Source organism: Colius striatus, chromosome 16 (assembly GCF_028858725.1).
Source record: "Colius striatus isolate bColStr4 chromosome 16, bColStr4.1.hap1, whole genome shotgun sequence".
Lineage (NCBI taxonomy): Eukaryota > Metazoa > Chordata > Aves > Coliiformes > Coliidae > Colius > Colius striatus.
Genome location: NC_084774.1, coordinates 10,565,318 through 10,592,559, shown reverse-complemented (window position 1 = coordinate 10,592,559; position 27,242 = coordinate 10,565,318). Strand labels below are relative to the sequence as shown.

The following is a 27,242-nucleotide window of genomic DNA, read 5'->3' as shown; positions in this document are numbered from 1 at the left end:
TTGCTGGAGGTGGCCAAAAGCAGGTGCTCAGAACTGTGAAAGAGCAAGGCAGGCATCCAGTGCTCCCTCCGAGCTTCCCACTGGACCTCCCCTCTTCTCCTGTGCCATGTGTCATCTAGAGGCTGTCCCCATCACAGTCCCAGCAAAGCTCCTCAGGGCAGGATCAGACACAGGTCAAATTCATTCACTTGATGGCGTCTGAAGAGCTGCAGGCTGTCTGGTGATGAATTACATCTGTGATCACAATGACCAGATAGCAGCCAAAAATATTCAGATTGAAATAATGAAGTCACTTGGACAAGAGAATAAAAACAGATCCTCTGGCCTTCTTTCCAAAACATGTCCCTTCAGTTGCTTGAAACTTTATTGAATAAATGGCTTTTGCAGCATTCCTGGAAGATGCTGTCACACATTATGCTAAAGGAATCTGTCTCCATTGTAGCTGTGTCTTTAATAAAAGAGAGAGCATAAGGAGTGGGAGAAAGGCTGTGAGTGTAGAACTGGACAGTAGGAATCTTTTAATTCCTGTACAAATTAGGCAGTGACTCTGCTAGTGATGACATCCACAAAAATAGGGCACAAACACTTCCATCCCCATGGTGTTGCTGAGGTCTCCCCTGTGCTTTTTGGCCAACAGTGATGGGGAGATGCAACAGCAACCAGACTTGCTCCCCCTGGACCGTGCTTTTCAGGGGAAACACGGCTTCTGTGTATCTCCTCGACAAGCTATGGCATAGTCCTTGTGGGATGGCAGCATCTGGGACACATCCACACAAATGTTTTCAATCCCAAGGCAGAAGGAAAAGCAGCCTTTGCCTCCACGTGCCAAATCCACGTTGCAGCAGTGGTGCATAGCTCTGTAAGAGCTTTGCTGCTTCTTAGCCCTTTACAGGTCACCTAGAGGACAAGAGTGATGTGGCCCTTATTCTCTGTAGAGCAAATTTGGGATAAAAAATTAACATAATTATTTTATTTAGCCTTGATTTTCTCCTTGTCTTTTATTGTGTTATGTTTTAACTGAGATTTCTTTATTTCCTGCTAGGATTCTGCCAGAATCCTGGCATTTCATACAGAGGTTGAAATGCATATTGCAAAAGGAAACAAATCTCTCCTTTGGTTGCCTGATATATCTCCTTTTTAATCCGAGTTGACAAACACACTCTAGCAACAGCACTTTTATCCTTCAGAGTTTTTGCATTGCTGCTTCCCATTATTTGCTGGCCCTTGGCTAGAATCTGGGAAGGAAAAGAAAAACCAGATTGTCTTTCTCTGCTCACCCTTTAATTAATCATTTGTATTATGGCAATGTCTGGACCCCAACACCTCCTAATCACCATCTCAGGTATTGCACAAAGGCAGAGCAAAAGGACAAGCCCTACCACCAGAAAGCAGCTCCTGAGGCTGTTTAATGATCCCTAGCACCATGGGGACTGTGGCCAAGTGGCTCCACGTATCAAACTAATGGGATTATAGTGTCCCTGGCTCCTTGTCTACCTGGATAAAAAACATACACCAACCATCTGCGAGTTCTTTGGACAAAATACCAGGTGCCACAAGGGCATGAACACAAGGACAGATGCAAATACAGTTTCATTTAAGGCAGTGTCTGAACTAGGCACCAGCAGTCCTTTCTCTGTATCATACTTTCTTTGTTCATAATGTCACTGCCCCCGTGCTTATTGCTGTTTTCTGTTATTTCTGTTATACTTGTTTTTACAGGTATTTGCAGGCTGGTTGTCCCTCAGGGTTATTCATTCTTTGCACAACAGCAATAGAAGAACAAAGTGAGGCTTTAGGAGAACAGTTTACAGTGATAAACAACACACAGACAAGAGTGTTTCATTTTTCACCCCTGATGAAGAATTGAGACAGATCCACATAAATCTTTTCAGTCACAAGGCAGAAGGAAAAGCAGCCTTTGCCTCCATTTGCCATGTCCTTTTTCACCCCCAGTGCAGGATTGCTCTCAAGAAGTAATGGGCTTTTTTCCTACCTTGCAGGTGCTGTGGTGATTGCCTTCGTGGTCTGTTGGCTCCCTTATCACATACGGCGTCTCATGTTTTGCTACGTCCCCTCCAGTCACTGGACAGAGTGAGTCACAATGTGGGGGACGAGCTCCCCCTGTGCCAGGATGGGATATGGGGCCAGGCTGGATCTGGGGCTGTTGGGGCAGCAGCAGATTGGGGATGGAGGTGGAGATCTGGGAGCAAAGGCGTTCTCCATACAAGGAGTTGAATCCTCAACCTCCTAATGGTTGTTTTGGTTTTTTTCTTTTGGGTTTCTTAGCATCCTTGACAGCTAAATTAAAAGTCCTAATTTTATCATCTAAATCCCCCAGATGTGAGTGAAAGAGGCATTAGCTTGAGCTGAAATGCATCAGCGTGCCCTTCCTCTTCCTGTGGCTGCAACCACAGAACAGCCCCCGTTAGCAGCAGCGATGGATATCCACCTCTGACAGCTCCTGAAATGACATTTGGACAGTGGGGGTTGTACATCCAAAGTAGGTTGCTGTCTGTATACTGGAGATATTGATCACCAGCACTAAAATGGAGCAGCTCCTGTCAACACACTAATTGCTAAATTAGCTCCACTATGCCACATTTCCTTAGTGACAGGGGAGATTATACAGGTGGGGAAATAACTGTGCTGCTTGCTGAGTTTGGGGCAGGTTATTTACTGGGTTTTGCAGGGAGTGGATCGAAATTAAATAGTAGCAGTTGCCATGGGTTAGAAAATGTGCAGCTTCTCTGAGGATTCAGGGAGCATTACACACCTACACTGAATGCCTGTGTGCTGTCACGGATGTGCAAGGGCACACAAACAGCTCCATGCAGACTTTTTACCATATCAGGCCAGGTTCCTCAGCAAAGGAGACACAGAACTGATTATTCATTTTAAATAAGCAATTAAGCATTCATGTTCTCTGGGGATACACAGACAGGTATCCTGAGATGCCATGAGATGCTCTCAGTGAAAAATGTATCTTTCCTCCCATGGCATTATGTCTTTTTCTCTGGGACTGGGTCCATTTCTTGTAATGAAACAAGAAAAGGCAAAAATAAACATGCAGTACCAAAAAGCAGCACATCTAGAAGACATTAAAATGTCATCAACTTGAAGGACAAAAAATAGCAATTTACGATAGAGCAATCTACTGGCTGGAATTGTACATCCATCCATAGTAAAAGCCAGATCTTCAACCATAAAAACAAAGCTCTGGGCATATATTTGGACAAACTGTTGTTTCTTTTTCGCTTTCCTATATGGAAAGCACTTAAAGCAGCAATCAATTACATAATGACCTCATCTGCTTTGAGCAATAGGGGGGAGATGCCTGTCTGCAGGTAGTGTGAGTCTGTGCATCGTGGTGGCATTCACATTGAGGGTTTTCCCTTCTTCTTTTAAAAGCTATGAAGAATTTTAGGAAAGCATTGAATTTACAGGCATATAACGGGTGGCAAAATATCAGTATGGTAGCTAATGAAGAGCTTGCAGCAGCTTGACTTGTTCATTTATAAATGCATGTGCCTGCCCCTGAAAAAGAGACTTTTTTGCTAGGTTAATTCTTCACAGCTTCATGCAGAAGCTCTGCTTGAAAGAGATGGGCCATGCAGTACTTGGCAGTGCTGAGGGGGTGTGGAGGAATTAGTGATGTATTCCAGCACATGTCTATTTATCTTTTGTTACACATGGCTCAGAATAACAAAAAGGTCTGTAATTTCCACGGAGATAAATGATCCCGAGGAACATCTTCCCGAAAACGAGCGCCACATTGATAAGAAACCCTTTACCAGCTCAGAGCTGTTGATCTCAGTTGTCCCAAGGAAAGACATTTCCAAAATTAAAAAATAACTAAGCATTTGCAAGTGATTCTAATTGAAAACATGATACTGTGATGGTCAGGATATGTTTCAAAAGCATACTGTCTATGGCTTGCCCACAGAATAGAGAATGCTATCCCAGATTACAGACGTACCCCAACCCAGGGGCACATTTAATGAGCTGATAGAGCTCTCACTGCAGGGAGATCTGCCCCTGTTACTGAATCTTTGCTCTTCTGCAGGCCTTGTAGACCAGAATTGCAGCCAGAAAGTCAAACTAATGTGTATGCATTACACAGACACAGTTTCTCTGTGGCCTCTCTGTTTCACGCGTGTCTATTTTCAAAGAGAAATGAAGGCAGGAGGTAAATATCACATCCAGACCCAGGGCACACTGAAGTTTCTAACTGCTAGTGACTGGGGCAAGACCTTTGTAGAGTTATTTGACCTGCATTTGGCCAGTCCCAATTGAAAACATAGTTTATTTTCCTGATGGCTCATGGACTGACTTGCACAGGTAAGCTCACATCTCCAGCCAAGGAGGGTTAGCTGAAAAAACAGCTCATGTTTTTCTCACCCTAGTGTCTTTGAATTATTTCAGATCTCCACAGTCTACTTAGATTTTCATCTTTCATCTGTTCTTCCAGTTTCCTTTTCAACTTCTACCACTACTTCTACATGCTGACAAACGTCCTCTTCTACGTCAGTTCGGCGATCAACCCCATCCTCTACAACCTGGTGTCTGCAAACTTCCGACAGATCTTCCTCTCTACACTCACACTCCTGTGCCTGCCGTGGAGGAAGAAGAAGAAACGACTGGCCTTCACCAGGAAATCCAACAGCATCTCCAGCAACCACACATTTTCCAGCCAGGTCACAAGGGAAACTACATACTGATGCCAAAGGAAGAAGGGAAACGCATTTCATCGTGGAGTCGAAACTTGAGAGAGGCCTCTGTGACTTTCATGCACGGTCTCTGAATTCACGTGACACCAATGTGTTTAGCAAAGTCCTTTTTGTTGGAAAAATAGGCTTCATTGTGCCAGTAACTTTGAGGTTATTTTAAAGCATTGGCCTTGCCTCTTGTGCGTAATGTCTACAAGTTTTGTAACTTCAGTCTGGCATAAATCCAGGTGCAGTGTTAGCTGGGAAGCCCAAATCTGTTCAACTTAGGTAAAATCATACTGCATTTCATCCTTTTCTCAGCACAGAGATGCCATGTGCACATCCAAGGGTTCGAGACCACGTGTCTCAGTGGCACCAGAGTGTGAATGAGGAGGAAGCAGTTCCAAACAGAAAGGGATATTTGTGGAGAACGGATGTGCTCATCTAGGAGCTCTTCAATGAATGAGTGAAAACTCAGGGAGCCAGGTGGTTATTTTAGAAATATGTCTAAATTATGATTAATGTGACTGAGGTGCTCAAGAGAGCCACTCTGGCTTCTTGAAATTAAATAACAGATGATGCCTTACCTAGATTGGGGTGGCTGTGGCCGGGGGGAATGGGAGTCATCTTTCACTTTAGGGCACACATAGTGCCTGGCACAGTGAACCCTCTCTCTTGTGGGTATTGCTACTGCAGCACCAATAAATAACAAAGTCTCTGGCAAAATCAAGAATGCAGAAACTGTGCCCAGCTGGAGTGCTGATATCAAACAGAAATGGAAAATCTTACTATTGCTATACAGCCAACCCCCTTTTTTTTTACCAGGGAGAACAGTGAGCTGTCCTACATGAAGAAGTAAGAAAACTCCAGGCTCATGAGGGCTCCAGGCTGCTGAGTTAAGAGCAACCTGCCCCAGTTCTGTGGGACCTTCAGATTTTTCCTGTTCTTATTCGAGTTCTACTTGTTTCCTCCCCAGTTCCACAAGGATGATGTCTCATAGGTTTCCAGTTGTAGGCTCATGCCTGCCATGTTCCACCTTTATTTCTTTTTGCTACCAGACCTGTTGGCACACTGATCTGCACACACAAATCTTCAAGTAGCACAAATGACAAACATAAGAAGACCTAAGCTGGGGTGTTTTGCTTCTAAACCAATGTTTAACAAGCCAGAGGAACAGAAGCAAAACCTGAAAACTCTCTTTGACATTTCCCAGCTGGTCAGGATAGGTAACATGAGCTTTTCTCCCATATGGTTGCATCTCTAATAGCCCACTATGTGATGCAGCAAATTGCTCCAGAGCCTGTAGCACCAGAAATCACAGGCCTTTGGGCCAAGCTAAAGGGCTTTCCCTGCTGTCACATCAACAGGTGGTAATGTTCCTCAACCTGGAACCAACTAATCGTCCTGTGCAACCTCTGCTGTGATTTTGCTGGTGGTGACCTTGTGTCTCCTTTCACATTACACTTCATTGGAGAACAGGGTTTGCCTCTTTATGATGACAAACTAGAAGAGTTGCTTGGCTCAGTTCAGCTTTCTGGGCTTTGCCCATACCCTGTCACTCTTCAGCTAATGAGCATCCACAGTCTCAGTGCTGGAGGTGTGAATCTGGCCCCAGTGACCCATCCCACAATGATGGAGACCAGTTACTGAGCCACTGAGTACTAATGATTCCCGCTACAGGTGTGATATCTCATAGGTTAGTCCCTGTTGGGCTCAGGGCATAGAGCAAACACCTGTGGGCCATTCACTCTGAGTTTCAAGCAACAGCTGCCTACTTCCAAGGCATTTATAACCTGGCAGTTGCACAAAGCTAACTACCATGGTAGACCTGGCTACCATCAACTATGACCTCCAACCACACCTACCAGAAATGAGAGATTTCTTCAATGCCTAGTAGAGAACCCCTCCAAAAGAAAGGGCTCAAAATAGGAACCAGTGGGGCTTTAGTTTTTATGTGATTCAGCCGACAGGCTCTGTCCTGTCATGCCTTCTTTTAATTTCTTGCCCTGGTTGTACCAAACAGAGGGCAGAGATTATATTTGACAAAGCACTTTGGTTGCTCATGCACAGTTGATTCCTCTTTGGTAAGAAAAACAACAGCACAGACATGGAAGAAAAAGGTAAGAAGGAAAGTGGTCTGTTTGGAAGGGTATTCTGTGAGAAACCGTCAAATGTTATCTGTGTGTGTGTGTTAGAAATGGCTGAGATGGGTTGGAAGAAGCAGCTCTAGAATACCTGTGGTTACTGCCTTGTGGGAAAGTCCAGGTAAGATGAGCAGAGGAAGAGGAGTCTTAATGTCATCCACTTAACTTTGGCCTTCCAGGCAAGACACTTTCAATTTTTCTGGAGTGGACCCAGACTTTTTTTAACTTCACCCCTAAGTAGAGTCAACAGCTGGGAGATGGTTTCTGAAACCTCCCACAGAAGCTGTAATTGTGTGTTGCTTTGACTTTTATCAGGATTTAACATCCTGTGTGTCTCAGTTGCTTTTGGAATGTTTAACATTATCAAGATACCTGTTCAACACCAACCTGCTGAAATGTGCTTGATTATCTCAGAAAACACTGGACAAGAAATGTCCTTCCACCTAAGATGCTTGGCTTAGATTTTCATTACTGAGATACACTGGCAGCTTACAGAATATTTGATCACAGCTCAGAGAAACTGTGAGGTTTATTTTTGGTTTGACATGAAAATGGGAACGAGAGGGAGTAGAAATGAATTTATCATGAACTCTTTCTGCAATGCTTGTTGGGCCACTCGAGTCCTGAAGAGATGACTGGAGGGATTTATCCAAGCAGTTTGCTGGCTTCTACAGCTCTGTTCCTGCAGTTTAATGTGGAGCAGACCTGAGTCTATGGCCTTAATCTGAGATTGCAGCTCCAAGCTACCTCTTTCACTGGCCAAACCTGACTATCTTGAGCTGAGAAGTACAAGTTACAGCTGTTTTCATTCTCTCTCCCCTCCTCACCTAGTTTTGCCACGTTTACCTAGAGAATTGTTTCTGTTGAGCTCAAAGTGAGGATAACTCACTGCAAGATGGTTTTGAGAAGGAAAGCATGACACCATAGAGAAGAAAAAGGTACAAACTGCCCAATATATACCAGAAAAATGGTTCTTTCCATGCCTTTTAACAACATTTGATCTAGTAACAACAAGGCTTAACTTTAAACCTAAGGGAGTGCAAGTGGCTTTTGCCATCAGACAAAATGCATATTCCATCCTTTGTATTCCTGTCTTGTCTGAGTCTCTGCTGGGGCAGAGAGATGAGTTTTGGTGCAGTGTGCTCTTTATCTATGCAAATTTCCTGGGAGAGTTTTGGACTGTTTGTTTTGACTAAAGAAACCCATCTTTCGAACCTACTGATGTGAAGTGCTGCCAGATGGACTGTGAGAAATTCCCATCTGAAGAGAGTCTACAGAGTGACCTCTTCAAATAACTGGTTTGAGGTTTGGTTTCTCTTCACAGTCCTCTTGTCAGGGTATCCATTGGGCAGTGTGTGAAATCAGATTTACAAAGTCATTAAACTGTTTGGAAACTTCCCCCAGACAGGACTTTCTCACCAAAGTCCCAGGATGTGTCTGAATGCTCTGCTGAGCTTGTCTTTTTGGTGAAGTGCACAGGCCTCACTTCAGCCATCACACCCCTGAAGGAGAAAGTGAGTGAGGAGGATTAGCAGGACACATGCTGATAACATGACAACAGCAGGACCTTTGCATTCATAGCATCAGTCCTTGAGTGAAATACAACCCAAGGTGTGCTGTTGCTGCAGACAGCTTTTGTGGCAGGTTTGACCCCATCATCTGCCATTGCTTCCTGCCCTTGGGGAGGGACAGACACTGGAGCTCTCCTCTGCAACACCTTGAATGTTAGTCTGGTATCTTCTGGTTGTGTTGTTTGGTAGCTGTTGTATCTTCTGGAGCTCTGTCTGGTTCTTAAACATTGCAGCTCAACAAGTTTCTTCTGTTCTCAGTCTGGATTCGTTTAGTATGAAAACAGAAATTGCTAATCCAAAATGTCATGATGCTGTGTCCTGGCTTTGTGACCAAGAGTCCTTCCCCAGCTGTGCCACCTGATAGTCCTGCACATATTGTATTTATAGCAAACATATTTTTTTTTCAAGTGCACCTTTTATTCTTTGATTTTTCTGCAATACAAGTTGTTGATGTGCTTTATTTTCTGTGGCCTGTTGTGCAATGGGAAAAAAACCAAACATGAATGTTAAAAGTGTGTCAGCGTCTCCTTTGTAGTATTTTCTGTGACAAAGGGAAAGAAGAGGGTGTGAAATCCTTCTGTGTGGCAATGGGAAACACTCTTTCAGTATAACATGCTACTATTGATACTGTATTTACTGACCAAACTGTAATGAAGTGGTTGCTTCCTGATGTAGCCTTTGTATGATATGGTATTTGATTCTATTTTTTGTCTCTTTTTTTTGGTTTGATCCTAAGAAATAAATGTTCAAATTTCTGGCTTGGGCTGGTTATGCTTGAAATGGCAGCTGTGCCCTTATCTTGCAGCCTGCTTACCAGCACAGGCTACCTGGTTGTGGTCTAAACTGGTGAAATCCCATTGACTTTGGACTGACCTTTGCACCTCCTCTTAAAGAGAAGTCCTTGAGTGCTTCTCTCCCACAGCCTGCAAGCACTGGCTATCCAGCACAAGCACAGCATCCTAACACCAGCTGCAGCTTGTGTCTGCAAGCCAACAAACAAACTGGGGAACAGACCAGCTAGGCTTCTAAGAGACTTTTGCCCTTAGAAGTTTGCCCTTAGAAATCCCTCCTGAGACCTGGCAAAACCAAAGAGGGTCTGTGCTGCTTTACAGCCCTGCTGTGCTGTCAGGAGCAGCCACAGAGAGCATCCAGCTCCCTTTGGTTGAACCCATGGGCTTTGAGCATGTCACCTACACAGGCCTGAAGTATGAGAGTGAAGATCTGGGCATCAAGAAAGACCTTTGCTGCACAGTGGGCATCTGCTGTGTTGAGATCCGAGTGACATTACAGGAATGTGGCTGTTTTCTGAGCTCCTGCTTGCTTGTTCTATCCACTTGCTTTCTCCTGTTGCAGGACAAATGTTAAAGACATTACCTGACCATTATTTCTGCAGCAGCTTTGCCCAGAAAACTGAGCAGATAAAGGCTTTAATGCACTAGGAGCTGTAGGTACACAGAGAAGGAGACAACTCTCACCTTGGTGCATTTGTTGCTGCAAAACAGAGCAGGTTTACTGTGCCTCGATGGTTAGATTTCCCTTCCTGCTTTCCCCTCTTTTGCATGACCCATGTCCTCCCTGGCATGCTTTTTTTCTAACACAGATGTAAGTTTATGGGAACAGAATACTTGGGTATCACCCACTGTATTAAAGTATCTTTACACTTAAGGAGCACAAATCAGTCATTTCCATACTCCCCACAGCTCCTGGTTAAAGTTCAGTTGTGAAACAGCTCAGCATTAGGGAAATCCACAAAATCTTCATCGTTTGTAGCCACTCAAGCCTATTGTTGTGATTTCTGGCAGAGAGGAAGGTTGCTTGGAAAGCAGAAACACCATAAAAATGAAGTATTTGGAATCACTCATGCCTGGAAAATTCATCTTCTAAAACCTAGCTGAAATGCCTCTCCAAAAGCATTTTGGTGCTTCTTCCAGATGAGAAGAGCAGGGGCCTCTGTTGTCCTGACATTGTTAATTATTAAAGAGTCAAATCATTTATTTTATGAATCCTTTCAGTTGCTATTCAGCCCTGCTCTGTTAAAAGGTGTCTTTTCATTCTGCTGTCCAAGGAGCTGCAGGCTGTGTCTTCAGCAGTGAAAATCCACAGCACGTGGCAATGTCCTTGTGTTCTGGCTGCAGGAGATTTTTGTGCTAGGCAGGATGCTCCCAGTAGAGCCTCCATTGCTCATACAGAAATCCAATGCTCAAGCTGGAGTGAAAAATGTTGCCCTCTGCTCATGACTCCTCCAGCTCAGGGCTGACCCTTTGAAAAAGCAAAACTCCCCAGAATCTAAAGCTCTGAGCTGCTCCCATGCAACCCTCCCACCCCATGCCATGCATCACATCACACTCAACCTGCAAAGGAAAACAAAACACTGTGGAGAGCCACTGATTTTCTGGTTTTCTTTTAGAAAGGCACAGGGACTGTACCTTGAGCAGTGAGGGATGATTCCAATTTGGCCTGTCTTTCTCATTTCAGTTCTAAAAGCAATTTCCATCGTTCACAGGAGGAAAATTTCAGGCACCTTTTGAAACAAATGTTACATTTTAGTAAATGGCTTCATAAAGCTTAATAAACATCCATGAAGAAGTTAATTTGTTTAAAATGCCTTTAACTCCTCCTCTGCCTTATCAAATCTGTTTGAACCGTGGATCAGGTTGTAGTATATCCATGAGGGTATTTAAGCAACAAGGCAGCACATCCTGGTTATTACTCCAGGTCTCCCGAGGACTGTGCAGTATGAAGCAGAGCGTGATGTGACTTTGGGCACTCAAGTACAAAACCCCTCCAGAAGCACACGAACGCAGACACAGCTCTGAGTGCTGTGGGGTGGCTGAACCAAAGTGCTGGGGTTGATTCCTGGGTAAAAAACTACTCAAGGTGAGCTCACAGCAGCCAGCCCATTCTCTGCTGGCTGCCAGCCCAGCCCTGGGCTCACTCAGCCAAATGCTGGGTAGAAAGGATGGTTTGGGACAGAGAGGATGATGATTAAATGTTTAGGACAGGTCAGCTGAGCCCAGTAGGAACTATAGTTACTAAAGAGAGAGAAAACACAATTGTTTCATTCGTGAGTATAGATTTACTGAAAGCCAAAACAAAGGGGGAAGAGTCAGAAACACTTTATGAAACTTAAACATGTCAGAGATGGCCAGAATGTACTCACATCAGTGATGACAAGAGCTACTTACCCATGCATACTCTTACTGTACATTTTTGGTCTTCCCAGCAGGGAGCTCTTCCTCCTTCTTGAAAGTACTGGCTGGCTTGGCAGGTTTGTATCACCAGTGACATGACATTTAATTACACTTGGCTGCTTCTCTATGAAATCCTGAAGAAATGGGAAGCAAAATCCTTCACCCTTTTAACACAAAAATGTAACACCATCTTGTAAAGCAGGAACAGTCCACTCTGCTTTCACGCTGCTGCTGCTCTGCTGTGCACTGCTGAGATGTCTCAGCTTTGTTGTAAAGTGAAGTTACATAAAAGAATGATTATGAACACATAACCTGGAAGATCTGCTTCAATATCTGCAAAGGTACAATGAGAATAAAGAACTCCTGTCTTGTGAGTAGCATTAGGATCTTGGATGGATCATTTCATCCTCCCTCATCTTGATGAAATGCAGCATGAAGATGAAAGGACTGACACACCATATTTTGCCACTGCATTAGCTTCAGAGGCATTAAGGGCTGAACCAATTAGCCTGGGATTTCTTTGCTCTTCTCTTTTCTCCTGTCTTTGGAAGCTGCTCAGTAGGGAGGGTATGTCCAACACTTCTGCAATGCAGCCTTCAGCCTTAGGCACTGCTATAACACATTATAATTAATCAGGAGCTCTGATTGCTCTGCATCTCATCACTGCTCCTTAACTATGTCATCTCCAATGAAAACAGTCACATATTGCTTTTTCTTTATGAATGTCTCAGTGATGAGTAGGTATCAACGCTGGCTGACACAGGTTTGTGATTCACCTCCCTGCCAAAGACAAACATACAAGGGAAGAGCCACAGGGCCAGATCTCTTAATAACAGGAGTGTAGGTTGCACAGTGTGATATTCGCTCCTCTGAAATCACAGTTGCTGTGGAACAGCTCCACTGGGCTCAGCCAGAGCACTTGGCTATTTCTGCTGTCCTGTACCTGTGTTCTGTACACAGTCACCTGGGGACTCACCAGCCCCCTAACATCTCATTAATGTAATCAAGAACTAAGAGCCATTGTTGTCAAGATTTAATAGCGTTAGCACACTGTTACTAACCTAACATGCTTCATACCCTCAGCACTGCCAGGGTGCTCATGTTTCATGGTATGGATTTCAGGCACAGAAAACTTCAGAGGTTCTCTCAAGGACTGTGATGCAATCTTCTTGTAGAGCAGAGATTCAAAACCTCAGTGTTTCCAGCACAGTCAACTCTGATTCATCTTTCACTTCATTCAGCATAAGCAGGTAGTCCATGATCTATTTTAAACCTCCATTCCAAGACATGTATTAGCAAAACATGCCAACCTTCAACCATTAAAAAGCAACTTCTTGCTGGTTGACGGCAACAACCTTGGCATATCCCCAGGCAGCTTTCAGAGTGTTCCTGACAGTGCTGTTATCCTTGGTGCCTGTTTCAAAATGATTCAGGAGAAGGTGAAGCATTGTGTTTTGAATTGAAAAAAATACCCAAACAAACTCTGTTAAATGGGATTGACCTTAGTGGTGCCATGGAGAACTATGATGAAATCTGTAACAGCTGACATTTTCGATGTTCTGGTTGTTCTGTCCACCTGAAAAGCAGCTAAAACTGTCAGCAGCATTTTTAGTACAGCTGCCACACAGAGTATCCACTCTTGCAAAGTTCCCCATTACTAAATTAGACAATGTTTTTCTTCCTTCAGTCTGGAAATCAGGATAAAATTAATTTCTCTGTACCGTCATCACAAGCATGAAATTAGATTTGTTGTGACCATCCTAGAAAAAATGCCTGATGTAGCCAATGATGTTTCCTGACTTGAGACTCTCTCCCTACTCTGGGCTTAACCTGGATAGGTGCAAGCAAAAGGGAGGAGGGTTTTAAAGCTGGTTACAAATGGCACCACAGCAAAGCAGCCACAATGGTTAACTTTCTTGCCCAGCAAAGTTAGCACCCTTCACAAAGAAACCTTCTTTCTGGTTTTAAGCAATGCAGTCCAGCTTTATTTGTTTCTCATTTTCTGAGGCATCTTTTTAAAACACCATTTAGCAGTTGATTATGTTCACAGCTCCACAGCCAGTCTTAAATGCCAGAGGTGCTGATCAGATTAAATCAGAAATCACAGTTTGTAGCTCGTGTCTGGAAGGAACAAAGACTCCAGTCCTGATTTTGATTGAATAGAAAACAGTATCTCCTGCTTATTGTATATATTACAACAGCAAGGAGGGAAAGCATTTATCAGAGTATGCCTCAGTGCTTTTTAATATACTGTTTATCATATGGAGCTCACTGGCATTCACAAAACACCCTTGCAGATTTCACTTTGTGTCTTAATAAGTTTTCAAGGACTCTGGGAGACAGAGAAAAATCCACGTTCCCATGCTGCCACTCTCACTCCAGTTACACACCATCAAAACCAGATCTTCATCCAAGAGTGATGTCCTTGGCTTAGTGGGATAACTTCTAGAAATTCCTCCTGCCCTTGCCCCAGGGTGACATGGTCTCTGTAAGATCAGCCACCTTGTTATAATCTGATTCCTGAGGAAGAAGTGCTGTCTTCTGCTGTGAAAACATTTTAGTAAGCTTGAGGAAGAGTAGGTTTAAGTGTGAGTGGCAGCTTTGTACCTGTGGTGAACAGAAAAGCCAAAGCTACCCATAGACAAACACTAAAATAGGAATTGTGAAGGTCTCTGTCTGCACCACTCATCAGTCTGGAAGGCAAATGCAAAATTAATGAACCTGTGCAGGGAGATAGAGGTAGAAAAGGTTTCTGCAGGAGATCTCACGTTGTTTGTCCCTTGTTGAAATGCATGCCAGCCCAAAAGCTACTGACTTTTTGATGCTCAGCTTTGAGGAAGATTGTGCCATATCAGCTTAAGATGTAGGATAAAGGGTACAAAAGACTACAAATATCTTCAGAAAGTGTGGGTGAAATAAGTGCACAATGGTAATTCTATTTGCTTTCTGTGTTTCTATGTACATCATGTCACCAAAAGAATTTGCAGCCTTTTTCCAGAGAGAAGACAGGTGTATTAGCAACATCAGCATGAAACAAAAAACACTGGGAAATGGAAAAGTGGGGGGGGGGGGAAGAGAATACATTCTGCTTCTGTCTGACTTACACATCTTCACAAATCAGTCAAAGGCTTTTCTTTTCAACCAAAAATCTCACTTCCACTTGTTTATGACAATTCATGCCCCCGTGCTATTCATTTTCCTTGCAGATTGCCTCCAGGGCTCAGGGTCTGCCTGATTTTTCATATCATCTCCCCAGGAGGCACCATAGGGTTTGAAGATTGGTTGTCTTGATCAACACAAAAAGGCTGCTTTATGTAAGAAAGGGCTGTGAGTCACAGCAAGACTTTGATAAGCCCAATAGACTTGCTTGGTGATTGGCATCAGAATACTGGAGAATTAGGAGCAAGAGGACTGAGATGAAATACTGAATCAGATGATGGGGTGGGCAAAATGATTCACTGGGCCAACAACTGATACAGCTGAGGATACTGCATATTTATTTGAGATTGAGCCTAGTACTGAGGAACAAAATGGAGTTTATCAGGAAGCTGTTTAATTGTGCACAGACAGACTAAAAACAGGTAGGACTATGACCAATATGAACTAGAGGGGAAAGAGGGCTGGCTGACAATGCACCTGATGCTGTGGGATGAGGGAAGGGCGTGTGTACAGCCTCGTTAACCTGCTCAGTAAATCATCCTCTCACTAAGCATCAGAGTAAAGCAGAGAAGCAAAGAGTTAAGTTTGCTCAGTCTCCTAGCAAATGCCTGTTCCCACAATTGCTGTCTCTTTTTTGGCCAGAGTTCTGTGTTTTTTAACTGTTCTCATCTCTCTCTTAGAGCAATTATTCCAAAGTGCAACTGAGGACATTTTCCCTTCTGCTCACATGAAATTCACTTCAGTTTGGTTGTAGCTCCCTGAATCACCTAGAAGTGTCTCCTTTCTTTAGGTTCTAAGTCTGTACATACTCAGTTGCAGGAGAGCTGCTGAGACACTTGGAAAGTCAGTAGGAGCAGAGAGTAGAAGGGGAGAAAGACAATCTGAGCTGATGCTGCAGAAGGGAGGACTTGGGCACTCATCAGGCTTACAAGGAAAAGTGGGATAGCAAGCAAAGAGCTAAATATTCAAATCTGAGGCTGTTTGCAGGATTATCTGCTGCCAAATACAGCTCAAGAGCATGTCAAGCTGCACCTTTACCAATATGCCCTTTCCCACATCCATCTTTCCAACAACAGGCATTTTCACTGTCTCCAAATGTTACATTTGGAAAAAAACCCAATCAGCCCCAAACCCTTAAAATGAATGTGTGCTTGGTTTGATTTGTTTCATCTCCACTGCCAGTGTTCACATCTTTTCAACCAGGTCCTTTACTTTAGGATTAGCAAGTAGATGTTTCACTTGAGCAGTTGTAGTTACAGCTCATGAATGTTTAAATTGGGGGTATTTTTTGTTTCTGTTCCTATCAAAGTATCTGCTCTATCAAGTGGCTTGAGTCAGTCCTACATTGTTACTGTTTGTGGGTAGAAATATGTCTGTCTTATTGGCTTTGTGGACAGATTTATTCCTACCTTTGTTTCTTTAATAAGGCTGCAACTTTAATAAGATTTAAATGCTGAGATTTACAATATACAGAATTCAGATCAATTTCTTCACTGGCCAAAGCACAAGAGAGAAAATATTTCAATTAAAGTGAATATTAGCTTCTATCTACTATTCTTCCAGCAATGGTGGATTTGCAATCTAAGATACAATTCCATTCTAGCCATAAATATTCATAGCTAAAAGTCCTTATTTTCCCTTAAATTGCTCTGTGCTACTAGAAAATCTAATGCTTCAAAAGTCAGACACTGAGACCTCATCATAACCAGATGTACCCAGAAAAACTGTGATGCAGAAAAGTGGATGTCATCTCAAATAAATCATGAACTGTGGTGAGGACAATGCTATATACTAACAGCTAATGTATGAAATCTGCATAGGTACATGGAAAGCAAATCCAGGACAGGCAAAACTGAGATTGGACAACCAGGATTAGGTGAAGAGACTGAGATATCACAGACAGATATTCTAGCCCCTTCATGGAGATCATGAGCAGCTCATGGGTCTCACTTTTGCAGCTCATCTGAAGGATAGCCCTGATGTTAGCAGAAATCAGCTGCTTTTTAAGCATTATTTTGAAAGAGGAGCTCACTTTTGAGGTGGAAAGTTTACCTTCCCTAACATCTCCTACAGACTCTAATGCAACAGCCAACTGTCAGACCCTGCTTAGTGTCAGAAGTGTCACAACCTCCACCTCAAAAGTAGCTGTAACAGAGATTATAATGGTCACAGAAAGCAGAAGATGCATCAAAACCTTCTGATTAGCAAAGGAGAAGTTCAAAGGTAATGCTCACACACCTGTATGTGAGCAACCCACATGTCCTGTGCCAAAGGGCTTTCAGCACTTTTGGCAAACAAGGACCAACCTTGCAAGCATTACATTTACCACCAGCTTCTTGTCAGTACAGGGGACTAAGCTGCAAACAGCCAGGTTTTCGGTCAGTATTAAAAAGCTGAATCAAACCTCCACCAGTGAGAACCACGAGCTGTTACTGCCTGTGTGGAAGGTCCATGGCCAAGGGCAGCAAAAGCTCACATCCTCTGCAGCATCCCCCAGCCATCCCTGCTTGCCTGCCTAATGCTGCCTGACAGTGGGGACTTGCAGTGCCAACCCTGCCTGTGTGGAGCCTCAGTGATGGCAAAATAACCAGAGAAGGCCAAGTCTAGCTCTGTATCTCAATCCTGTCAATCTGCAAGAGGTGATCTAGGATCCTGGTGCATGAATCTCATGTTTCCTCCTCTCTGCTCCCATCTCCTGGGCTGACAGCTCACCATCTCTTTTAAACCACACCAGGTGTTTGCAGTTTGACATCCTCAGGAAGCAGGAAGGTGGGGACTGAGATATCATGAACCAGTGCTCCCATCCTTAGAAAGAGAGGCACATTGGGCTCTTTGCTGAGAGTGTTCGTGCACACAACAGCACCAGGAGAGGTGAAAGGAAGAAAGGGTGTCTCATAAACCCCAAGACAAATGAGAAGACAAAGGTAATTCAATTTCTCTGCACAATGATATTACCAAAAAGGATGAAGAACTTAAGTAGATAATTGTTTATCCTCTGTTTTCATTGTTGATTCAAAACTAATACAATTATTTGTGCAGGTGATGTCTCAGTTCTGATCCACGTGGGGGAATAGTGCTTCTTGTGCCTTATGAATAGTTAATTCAACATGACAGGTTTGATCTGAGAACACTAATAATGTTGTTGTCTCGGTTGTCTGTGGACACAAAGCTGGCCTGATACATTCTGTCCCACTAATTCAGGCATGTTTGTGAACGTTGTGGAAGTAGAGATCTCTTGGGTCACAGCTCTGTACAAGGGGAATTTCTTTCCTTTTCCCTCCCCCCCTTTTTGTTTATTTCTGCAAAATGATGCTGCCCCATCACTTTAAGATCTCCTCCTTTTGCTTTGGTCTCACAATTTGAGTCTGTCCTGAATTATAACTCCAGTAATGGAAGAGTTATGAGTGAGGAAATCACCTTGGGAAAACAAAGCTGGACAACATGGCTGTGGCTGGGTTGTTCACTCCACTGCCTTCTACTGTTGGCAGAGCAGAATGATTTCTTTTCTCCCAAATTATCCCTGGCACTCAAATGGCAAAATTCACACACACATATGTTTTCCATTTGCACTTTCCCATGAGAAGCAGCAGAGCTTGTGCCAGGGACCCTCCTCTTTGAGCAAACCCAGTTTAAGTTTCCAAATACTCCCACACAGCCCCTGGCAGGTGTTTCCCTTGTACACAAGTTGAAATTCAACCCCAGCCACCTGTGCTCCACTCTTTTGTGGTCCAGAAAGTACAAGAAGAACTTTTCAGGAGCCTGAGCAAGCCTCCAAGCCTGCATAACCTTGAAGATAATGATCCTTCAGGGAGAGAGAAGTTCAGCTCTTCCTTTGTTGTGTCCTCCTGTGGTTTGACATGATTTTACTCTGCCACGAAAACTTTCCCCACTTGTCTGCTACATCCTTCCACCAGAGAGAGCCCTGCACTGAAAAGAGAGGCTTGTTACCACAGCTGGTGTGAGGTGCAGGGTTGAACTCCCCGAGGTTCATGTGGTGTCATTTCCAGCCTCCTCCAGGAATGCAGCGTTGCTACAGGGCCCAGGATCAAACCCTTGGAGCTGTCAGGATGGGTCTCTGAAGGAGGGCTGGGAGTCATAAATGCTGGGTGTTATCAGCTGCTGGATGTTTTCAGAAAATAACCTTGTTCATCTCTGTGGATTCATCTCAGTATCTTCTTGTTGGGCTGAAGAGCTCCACTTAGCACCAGGAATCTATATTTAAATGTATATTCCTTTAAATGAAGGAAAACAGGTGAAGAAGAGTTAATCCTCTTTCTCGAAACCTTTGCAGTCCTACTCACCAGTAGAGATGAGCTTGCTCCTGGAGTCCCAAGGACAGGACAAAAGCTCTGTGGGCTCCAGCTCTTGCCTCATGATCTGCACTGCTGGGAACAGCTTCAGTTACTACATTAGATTTCCCAGTTCCCCTTGTTGCCCTGAGCTGAGGTGGATACCATGTCATTGGATAAAAGACATGTACACACACAGTGAGTATTCCTCCTTGTGGTAAGCACTTTGGCTGGTTCTCTTTGTCAGATGATTACTTTCCCTCACAGACCAATATGGTGGTACCTGGGACTTTCTGAGGATGGACAGATCATCCTGGTGATCTCACTTTATCTGTGCAGAGCTGTTGAAGCTTCTTGATCCTTAAAGCTAGGGCATGGATCACAACAGCTTCTCAACAGCATCCAAGGGAAACGATTCCCAAACACAGATCAGACACAAACTATCCCCCAGGAAGCAGAGCTGTGGGATGTCTCTTCTCACAAACTCCTCCACTCCTGCTGACAGCGGATGCTGAAATAAACTTGCTCAGATGTCACATTGGAGCCTGGAGCCAGGCCAGTGGGAAGGGAGGAGGTGTGGGGGTGGATGAGGGGGAAGGATTTTTTTTTCTTCTTGCAAACATCCAGTTTCCCCACTGACAAGTCTGACAGGTGGAAACCAATTAAAAACCAACCCTACTCACAGATGCTCAGCTTCTGTGGAGAAGTTGCTTTCCCCACTCCTTTGTAGGAACTTTTGGATGCTGACACAGGGCAAGTGAATTAAAGCAACCCCAGTGTCACAGCCCTCTTGCTCATCCAAGGACTGTGCTGAGGTTTTTGACAGCTAATGTGTCCACAGTCCATCTGTGTGCACGCTTTATGGGACCATGCATCAACTACTCTGCTGCCCACGCTGCTTGGAATAATGCAGCACAAAGGTTGATTGCAGTCTTTTGCTCTTGTTTTCCCATGAGATGCTAACAAAGTGCCTCAGAAAAACATAAGCTATTTCAGTTTGATGCTTAGCAAAGCAAGGACAAGGACTAGCCCATTAAGATGGGTCATTTGGCTTCAAAATTTCATTTTCTATCACATACTAAAAAGGATCCAAGTGAAAATCTCTGTCAGAAAGGCAGGTCCTGACAATTCATCATCAGACAGCCTTGACACAAGAGCAGAAGATGGGTTCCTCCCCTCTGAGGGTTAAGCTGGAATTTAAACACACATATTCCTGGGAATCCACATCAAAGATCCTAAACAGCTCATAACAGAAAGAGCAAGACAGGTAAATAGTGTTATTCTTCAGCTACATTTACAAAATCCCCATGCAAAATAAACATGCACTGAGTTACACTGCAGCATCTGTGAATCACAGGCACCTCCCTGGTGAGCTGTGCACTGCAGGGTACTGAGCAAGTTTCTCCTGCACCCTGAAGTCAGCAAGGGTGCAGAGCTGCCAGTGTTTTGTAGGACACAGCTTTTTTTCTGAGACAGGAAAGCTTTTCCAGGTGAGTAACTTGCATTTTGTCATTTGCACTTCAAAACCATCACGAGATTGAACCCTGCAGACTCAGGTAGAAGCAGTCTGTGTTTAATGCCCCACATGCAGAGCAGACAATAGCATTTACAGATGTGACACAGCAACACTATGAGCTGCTCCCCCTTAGGGAAATATTAATATTAGCTGTGGAGACCTTGCTAACAGCAACAATAGAAAGAAGCCACTGGCATTCCTTTTCCTGCAACAGAGATCCCATCTCAGTGAAGAAGTCTCAACTCAAGCAAAAGAGGTCCTTTCTCTTCCTCCAATGGCCTTGTCAGAGGTCTGTTTTGCCTTGTGTTTGTTCAGGGATGCTCACCAGGGCCTCTGTGGATGCCACCCACTCACTCTTGCTCACATGTTAATCCATGAGAGATCTTATGAAGCCCTTCAAAAGGTTTTCCCCTTAATGAGGGCCACTTCTCTGCAAGGAGCCACCCTTGATCACCCCAGATGATTAAAAACCAACATCCATCATCGAGCTTTGCTGTTATAAGCCCACCTTGCTGCATTGCATAGCTCATTAATACCATTTGCATTCATCACCAGTCATTACACATAGGGCTGGCACTTTGAAATGCTTGGCAAATCACACAGCAAAGTCCCTTAACCCCAGCTTACTCATTCCCTCCCTAAAAAAAGGATCTGCAGAGTAATGACTGACAGAAGGTCTTATTGGCCAATGTCTCTTAGTCTGCACTCATGAATTTTCATCTCAGTGCCTTCCTCACAGGACTTCCAGAAAGCCAAACTGAGTTTATTGAATGTGACAGGAGATAACAGTGCCTTATAATAATTGCCTCTTTTTTTTCTTCCCATCATGACAAGTATCTAACACAGCAACCTGGAGCTCACTGCTGAGCAAAGGAATGCCCTCCTAAGCCACAGCCTGTATTGTAAGCAGCTAGAGCTCTACTTACCCTCATTAGATCCCACTTAAAGAGGATGACCCAGGAGGTTAGCACTGATGTCCAAAGCATCTTATGGTCAACAAAGGAGACCACAGGATAGGAGTAGAAACACACTGGAATGCATCTCCCTTCTGAGGGTCATCCTGCTAAGATGGAATATGAACTGAATGTCTTGCTATACCTTCTTATTCTAATTTATTCCTTGAGATGGGCTGTGGGCTGTTGGATAATGCCAAAAAGAGTCTTTTGCACATGGCCAAGACTCTCAGTTTGTTCCACTCCTAATATTCTTCCTCCAACAATAATGAAATCTATGCTATCTTCATTATCCTTCAATTTGGTGTGCATTCTAAGGAGCAGTCTTGGAAACTGATGCAGTGAGTGTGCTGCTGTCATTTGAAAGCAAGAAATGATTGAGAGGCCTTCAGCTAGTCCTCAGATGTGGCTCTTGGCTTAGCATAGCCATACTGCAACAATGGCAGGACTGCACTTGTAATGGCACTGAGCTCCAAGGAGGCTGGGGGACACTTCCCTCCATGTCCACATTGCAACTTGCCCAGTGTTGTATGTGCATACAGATGTGCATTCTGCAAGGTAAGGGTTGCATTCATTCTTCAAACAACACACCTGCATTCCTCCAAATGCACACAGCAGATTGGCTTTCTGACTTGTGACCTACACCAGAGCTTCAGTCTCTTTGCAATGCCCACTTGACCGTTCTTTGCTTGAGATGCTGCGGTTTCACCTTGCTCTCAGGAAGCTACGATGCTTTTTCCTCATGACAGCTCTCTGCACCAGCTTGATAGCAAGAAGCCAGAGAAAAAGAGATGTAAGAAGTTCCTGAAAGAGCAGCTGATTCTAGGTGCACTCATTTAGCAAGACATTTTATGATGCTGCTTGTGAAGGACATTGTGTGAAATTAATTGCACTACACTTAATTAGCTCTCTGTCTCTTTTGCAGGTCTGCTACGTGCATATTTCCTTTCTTCCTGATCAGTTATTCTACATTACTCTCAACTCCTTTTTGTCATTTAGCACTGTAGCTAATTCTGTAGCTGCTTGTTTACTTCGGAAAGTAGAACTGAGGCAATTTATACAGGAAGAAAAAACCACCCTTTTTGTGCTATAACATGCATTTCTAGTGGCAGTTGCCAGACAATCTCTTTCTGCTTCCACTTGTACACCCCAAATAGCTAAAATTACCCCTGATTGCAATATATGAAGCAGGGCTGCAGCCTAGCTTGGAGTTGTGCTACCTCCTTGGCAGCATTTTAAAATCAGGAAGGGCCAATGACAATGGCTTTCTATCACAGCAAAGGTACATCTATCCACCTTTGGATAGAGAATATGTCTGATTAATTTTTGCTTAAATATCATTGTTGTGCTGTGTTGACCCATCTGTCTGGGCATTGTGTCCTTGTTTGTGTTAGCAGAAGTTCATATCCATGTGCTGGAGTGATTACTACTCTCAATTCTTGTTTTTCAGCTGTAGCAGTGTCTTTCACTAGACAGAAGGAGCAGAGGAGCAGAGGAGGAATAATCCAATGAGCACTTGCTAATAGAAGGGTTTGGATGAGCAAAGCTCCAGGAAGGTGGTTAATGAGATGATGTGTGCTGTGTAATCAGGGACAATAACACATTAACTCCTACCATCATGGGCAAATACTGGTTAGCAAGCATATCCCAGTGTCTAATATTATATCCCTAGAAGCAACCTGCAGCTTCTACTGTTGGAGGATGGTGACACTGAAAACAGACAGTAATATAGTCTGACCAACTGATGGCAATGAAAGCTGTGCAGCTTTGCTTTGCATTCACAGTGAAACAGAGATCTGCCCCTCTCCTGCCTCTCACTCTGAAAATTGATTTGAGTGGAATCTTGACTATTTCTCCTTTCTCTCAGCTTTGCTAGGATTTCTTGGAGATGTAGATACTGCCATAAGAACCAGCTGAAGTGACTCTCAGTGAGTTGAGATGGAAAGCCAGGCTTCCAAAGCTGGACTTTATGCAGAGAGGGAACAGGTCCTTATTTGCTTTTGCCAGGATCTTAACTTTGATGTGCACAAATGCACAAGTGTATTTGTTGAAGAAGTGAGTCAAGGTAACAGTACATGAAAATGCATTAATGCTCTCTTTTCTTTCCCAATAAGAATTAAAACTTCAGGACAAAGGACTGTTCTTCACTCAATTTTATTATGTGGCCTAGATTTAATTGTGAGCATCATTTATCAGCTCTGTTCATTCTCTTCATCCAGATGCACACATAAGGACATACACTAGTCCTCCTCTGCTATTTCAGCTGTCCCTGAAATACTTAAGCACCAGGTTTCAGGGCAGCATCAAGTGGCTCCTGGGATGCCAGAGGGCAGCTTAAATGAAGCTGAACAAAAGCATCTAGCCAGTAAAGAACCTGCCATGTTATAGCCACATGAAATAAATGTTGATGTGGCTGGAGGAAGAGCAGGTCTTAACATCAGGCTGTAGTACAGTGAGGACTTTAAAATAAGATGGAAGGATCTGTTACTGGAAAGTCAGCCTGGGGAAATGACCACCAGTTTTATTTACCCAGTTTTACCAACAAATCTGCTTTTTCTTTGTTTATTTGTCACTCACTCAATTGTTCTGGGTTTTTTTTTTTTCCTCTCTCTGTGCCCTTACAACCTGCTTTCTGAAGTTCCCATCACAGGCTGGGATCAAATGATACTGACAACATGATTTTGTAACATAAAACTTCACCACGAGCTCCTTTCCCCTCACCATTTCCAGCATTTTAACTCAGCAGTGGAAGCCTCAAAATAGCATTACTGCCACAAGTCCATACTGAGAACTGAGGTCATGGCCACAAGGACCCTTTATTTATGAATCCCAGTGTTAGCAAGCACAGCCTAAACCTCAAAGGTAAAACGTGAGAAGAGTGTTTATAGTACATAAATGCTCTTGGTCAGTGACACTGAATGTGGTACCAACGTTCCTGTGAGAGATGGGCTTGTAATTTGGGGTCAGAGCCAAGTGAATTCAAAGGATGATTTCCTATCATCTCTGATAGGCTTTGGGATCAAGCTCTATTTGCCTTAAATCAGGCATCTGGCACTTATATAAACTAAAAGGCTTCTTAGTTTGTGGGTTTCCAGTCAGCCTAGCAGCAATATGTTGTGCAAAAAGAAAGCTCTCAGCTAATACTCCTGCCTGGCTATAGCTTTGCCCTGAGATGACAAATTGTTTTCAAATAGACTCACATGATTTAATTCTATTACAGATGCTCTGTGCATCTTTCATGATGGGTGTTTCCACTTCTTTAAGCTCCTTCAGGAAGCATATTTTCTATTAAGTGTATTGATTTACATCTCTCAGAAGCCATATGTTTAAAGGAAAAGGACAAAGCAAGTTCATTTGCTTTTTTAGGGAAAGACACAAACCAGAAAAAAAGATGCAGGAAATAACAGAAAATGACACAACTCACAGTGTGTAACAATAATTATCTGCTGAAGGAAGAAATAAAAGCTGTTGCAAAGCAAGATGAGAGCAGATCACCCTGGCATGAAATTAGACCTGGTTTTATTTACAGAAGTGTCCTGTCGGAGATTTGTTTGTTCAGTTGAAATCCAGTTTCAGCCCTTGGAAAACCCACCAAGCATTTGCACAACCTGACTGGCACAAATGAGATGCTCATTTTGGCCATACAGAGAAGGTTGTCAATTGTGCTACATTACCCATTACATTATCTGACTTGATAATCAGACTCCTACATGTTAAGAGGATCTTGACAAGACCCTTCTGACACTGCTCTTCCATCATGCTCTGCCAGCTTCAAGGAGTGGTCGTTTCAGTTCTTCTACACATTGGACATTCAAACAGTTCATCTGCTGCTGTTTCACCAGGCACAAATTCCACAGCTTTGGTACAGGAGGAATCAAGCCTTCTTGCCTCCAAGAGGCTCTCATCTTAGTTTGTGTGTCACTAATCTTTTACCCTTTTCCCTGCTGAGATGAGCATGCATAGAAATAAATATATACATCAACAGCCTGGCACTGAGTACCCAGAGGGTCTGGTTTTGGCCAAGAACATTGTGCAGGGAATTTCATGTGTTAAATTCTCTGGATCACAGTTAGAAAAGGCAATCCCTAATATTTACCTGTTTCCTTTAGATCTTTGGTTTTCACAGCCTCTTCCTTCTCAATGACTCAAATAGTTCCTGTCATGTCTGGTTGATAAATGTGGCTGTAATAAAACCTCTCTTAGTGTTATTGATCTCTCATGCAGAACCAGGTGGGCAGAGCCCTCAAACTTACCAAAGCCTATTTTGAGACCATTTGAAATCAACTCTCCTGTTGCATCTATCCACAGATCAGGCTTTGAGAGCAAAAATAAACATGAGAGCTCATGTAAATATGCACAGGGAGTTGCTGCAAATTCTCTCTGCTCATGTTGGGTTTGTGACTACTGACAATCATTGTGTCAAAGGAACTCACAACTACTTCAGTTATATTGATTAAACAACACAGGTACAAAGCAAAAGGCTTTAATTGATTGCTGAGTCCAGTGAAAAGCTCTTCTCAGGAAGATCCATGGATGTAATCATAAAGATGCACATTGGCACACAGTGTCCAGCCTGTGTTAGAGCAATGGGCTGCCCTCTGCAATTTCAATCATCTAGCAGGCTTGTCTCCCCATGTTCTTGCCTCTCCCAGATTTGTAGTGACATCCACAGCAGGAGCTGCTGAACCCTTGAGCTTTCTGCTATTCACTTGCCTCTTCTGACATAACTTGGATGTGTCAGGCAGTCCTGGGGGAGGCTGGAGGGCAGGGAAGCAATTAGCAATCGATCCACTATGAGGATGAAACCATTTAATCTCAAGCAGCTGTGTGGCAGCAGCTGGAAGGAGGGTTTTATTGAGCAAGGATCCTTCTTATTGCTCTCTTTTGGGAGGTGTGCTGGAGAGTGAGTGTGAACTGGGGTATTTGGGGGTTGTTTGTTGCTGGGTTCTGTCTTTTGACTGACTAGAAAAGAGGTTATGCTAAAGTGTTCTGTGGAAGAAATGAAATCTTGCTCAGTGTTGTACTTAACACCTTTCTTGAATCTTTTGGCTAAGTGGCCAGATCTCCTGGCACTGTTTCTCCTTCCCCACTCCTGGAACTGATGGTTTTTTCTAGTAGGCTGATTTCTGGAGTTTCTATTAGCTCTGTTCAATGCAAAACTGGTGTCTGCCTGGAGAATGAAAGCATCACTGTGCCCCTGGGAAGCAGAGATATGACATGTGTGAGCTGTGGATGTGTGATGTTTCTTTCCTGGCTCTCCAGTTAATCAGAAAAGCTGGACAAACTGATGCCATGAACATCTACCTACTGGTAGAATCTACCCCTCACAAATGTTCTTTAGTTTACTGTCTCACCTAAAGACAGTGAAGCCAGAACACCTCTGGAGTTGATGATGCTCTAACTTGGACACTCCCTTGCTTATGTTTGATTTTCCCTGTCCTCAAGATTTAGAAGTCCAAGAGTACCAGATCCAAAACTCTCATTTTGGGCTCATCATTGTGACAGGTTGGTGAGTTTTTCTCTTTCTGTGGTTTGCAGATAAGTCATTTTTTTTTCCCCCAAGCATCAGCATAACTTTTATTGAGTCTTCACAAGAAAGATTCTATTGTTTAGTCAGTGTTATTGTTTCTGGAAAATGAATGATTGTCAGTGCTGCTGTGGACTTGTATTTTCTCTGGCTTTGAATTGAATTAGAAGTGTAAATTAACAGGCT

The 27,242-nt window shown here is 43.5% G+C and overlaps 1 protein-coding gene across 1 annotated transcript in view; it reads left to right on the top strand.

Annotated features, from left to right (window-relative positions):
* NTSR1 (neurotensin receptor 1) overlaps positions 1-9,179 on the top strand; it is a 57,835-nt gene extending 48,656 nt beyond the window's left edge. Inside the window, exons 3-4 of the mRNA XM_062009388.1 lie at positions 2,001-2,091; positions 4,469-9,179. Coding sequence (XP_061865372.1) covers positions 2,001-2,091; positions 4,469-4,718 — 341 coding nt within the window. The 3' untranslated portion in view covers positions 4,719-9,179. The remainder of the gene's footprint in view (positions 1-2,000; positions 2,092-4,468) is intronic.
* Positions 9,180-27,242: the final 18,063 nt, after the last annotated feature.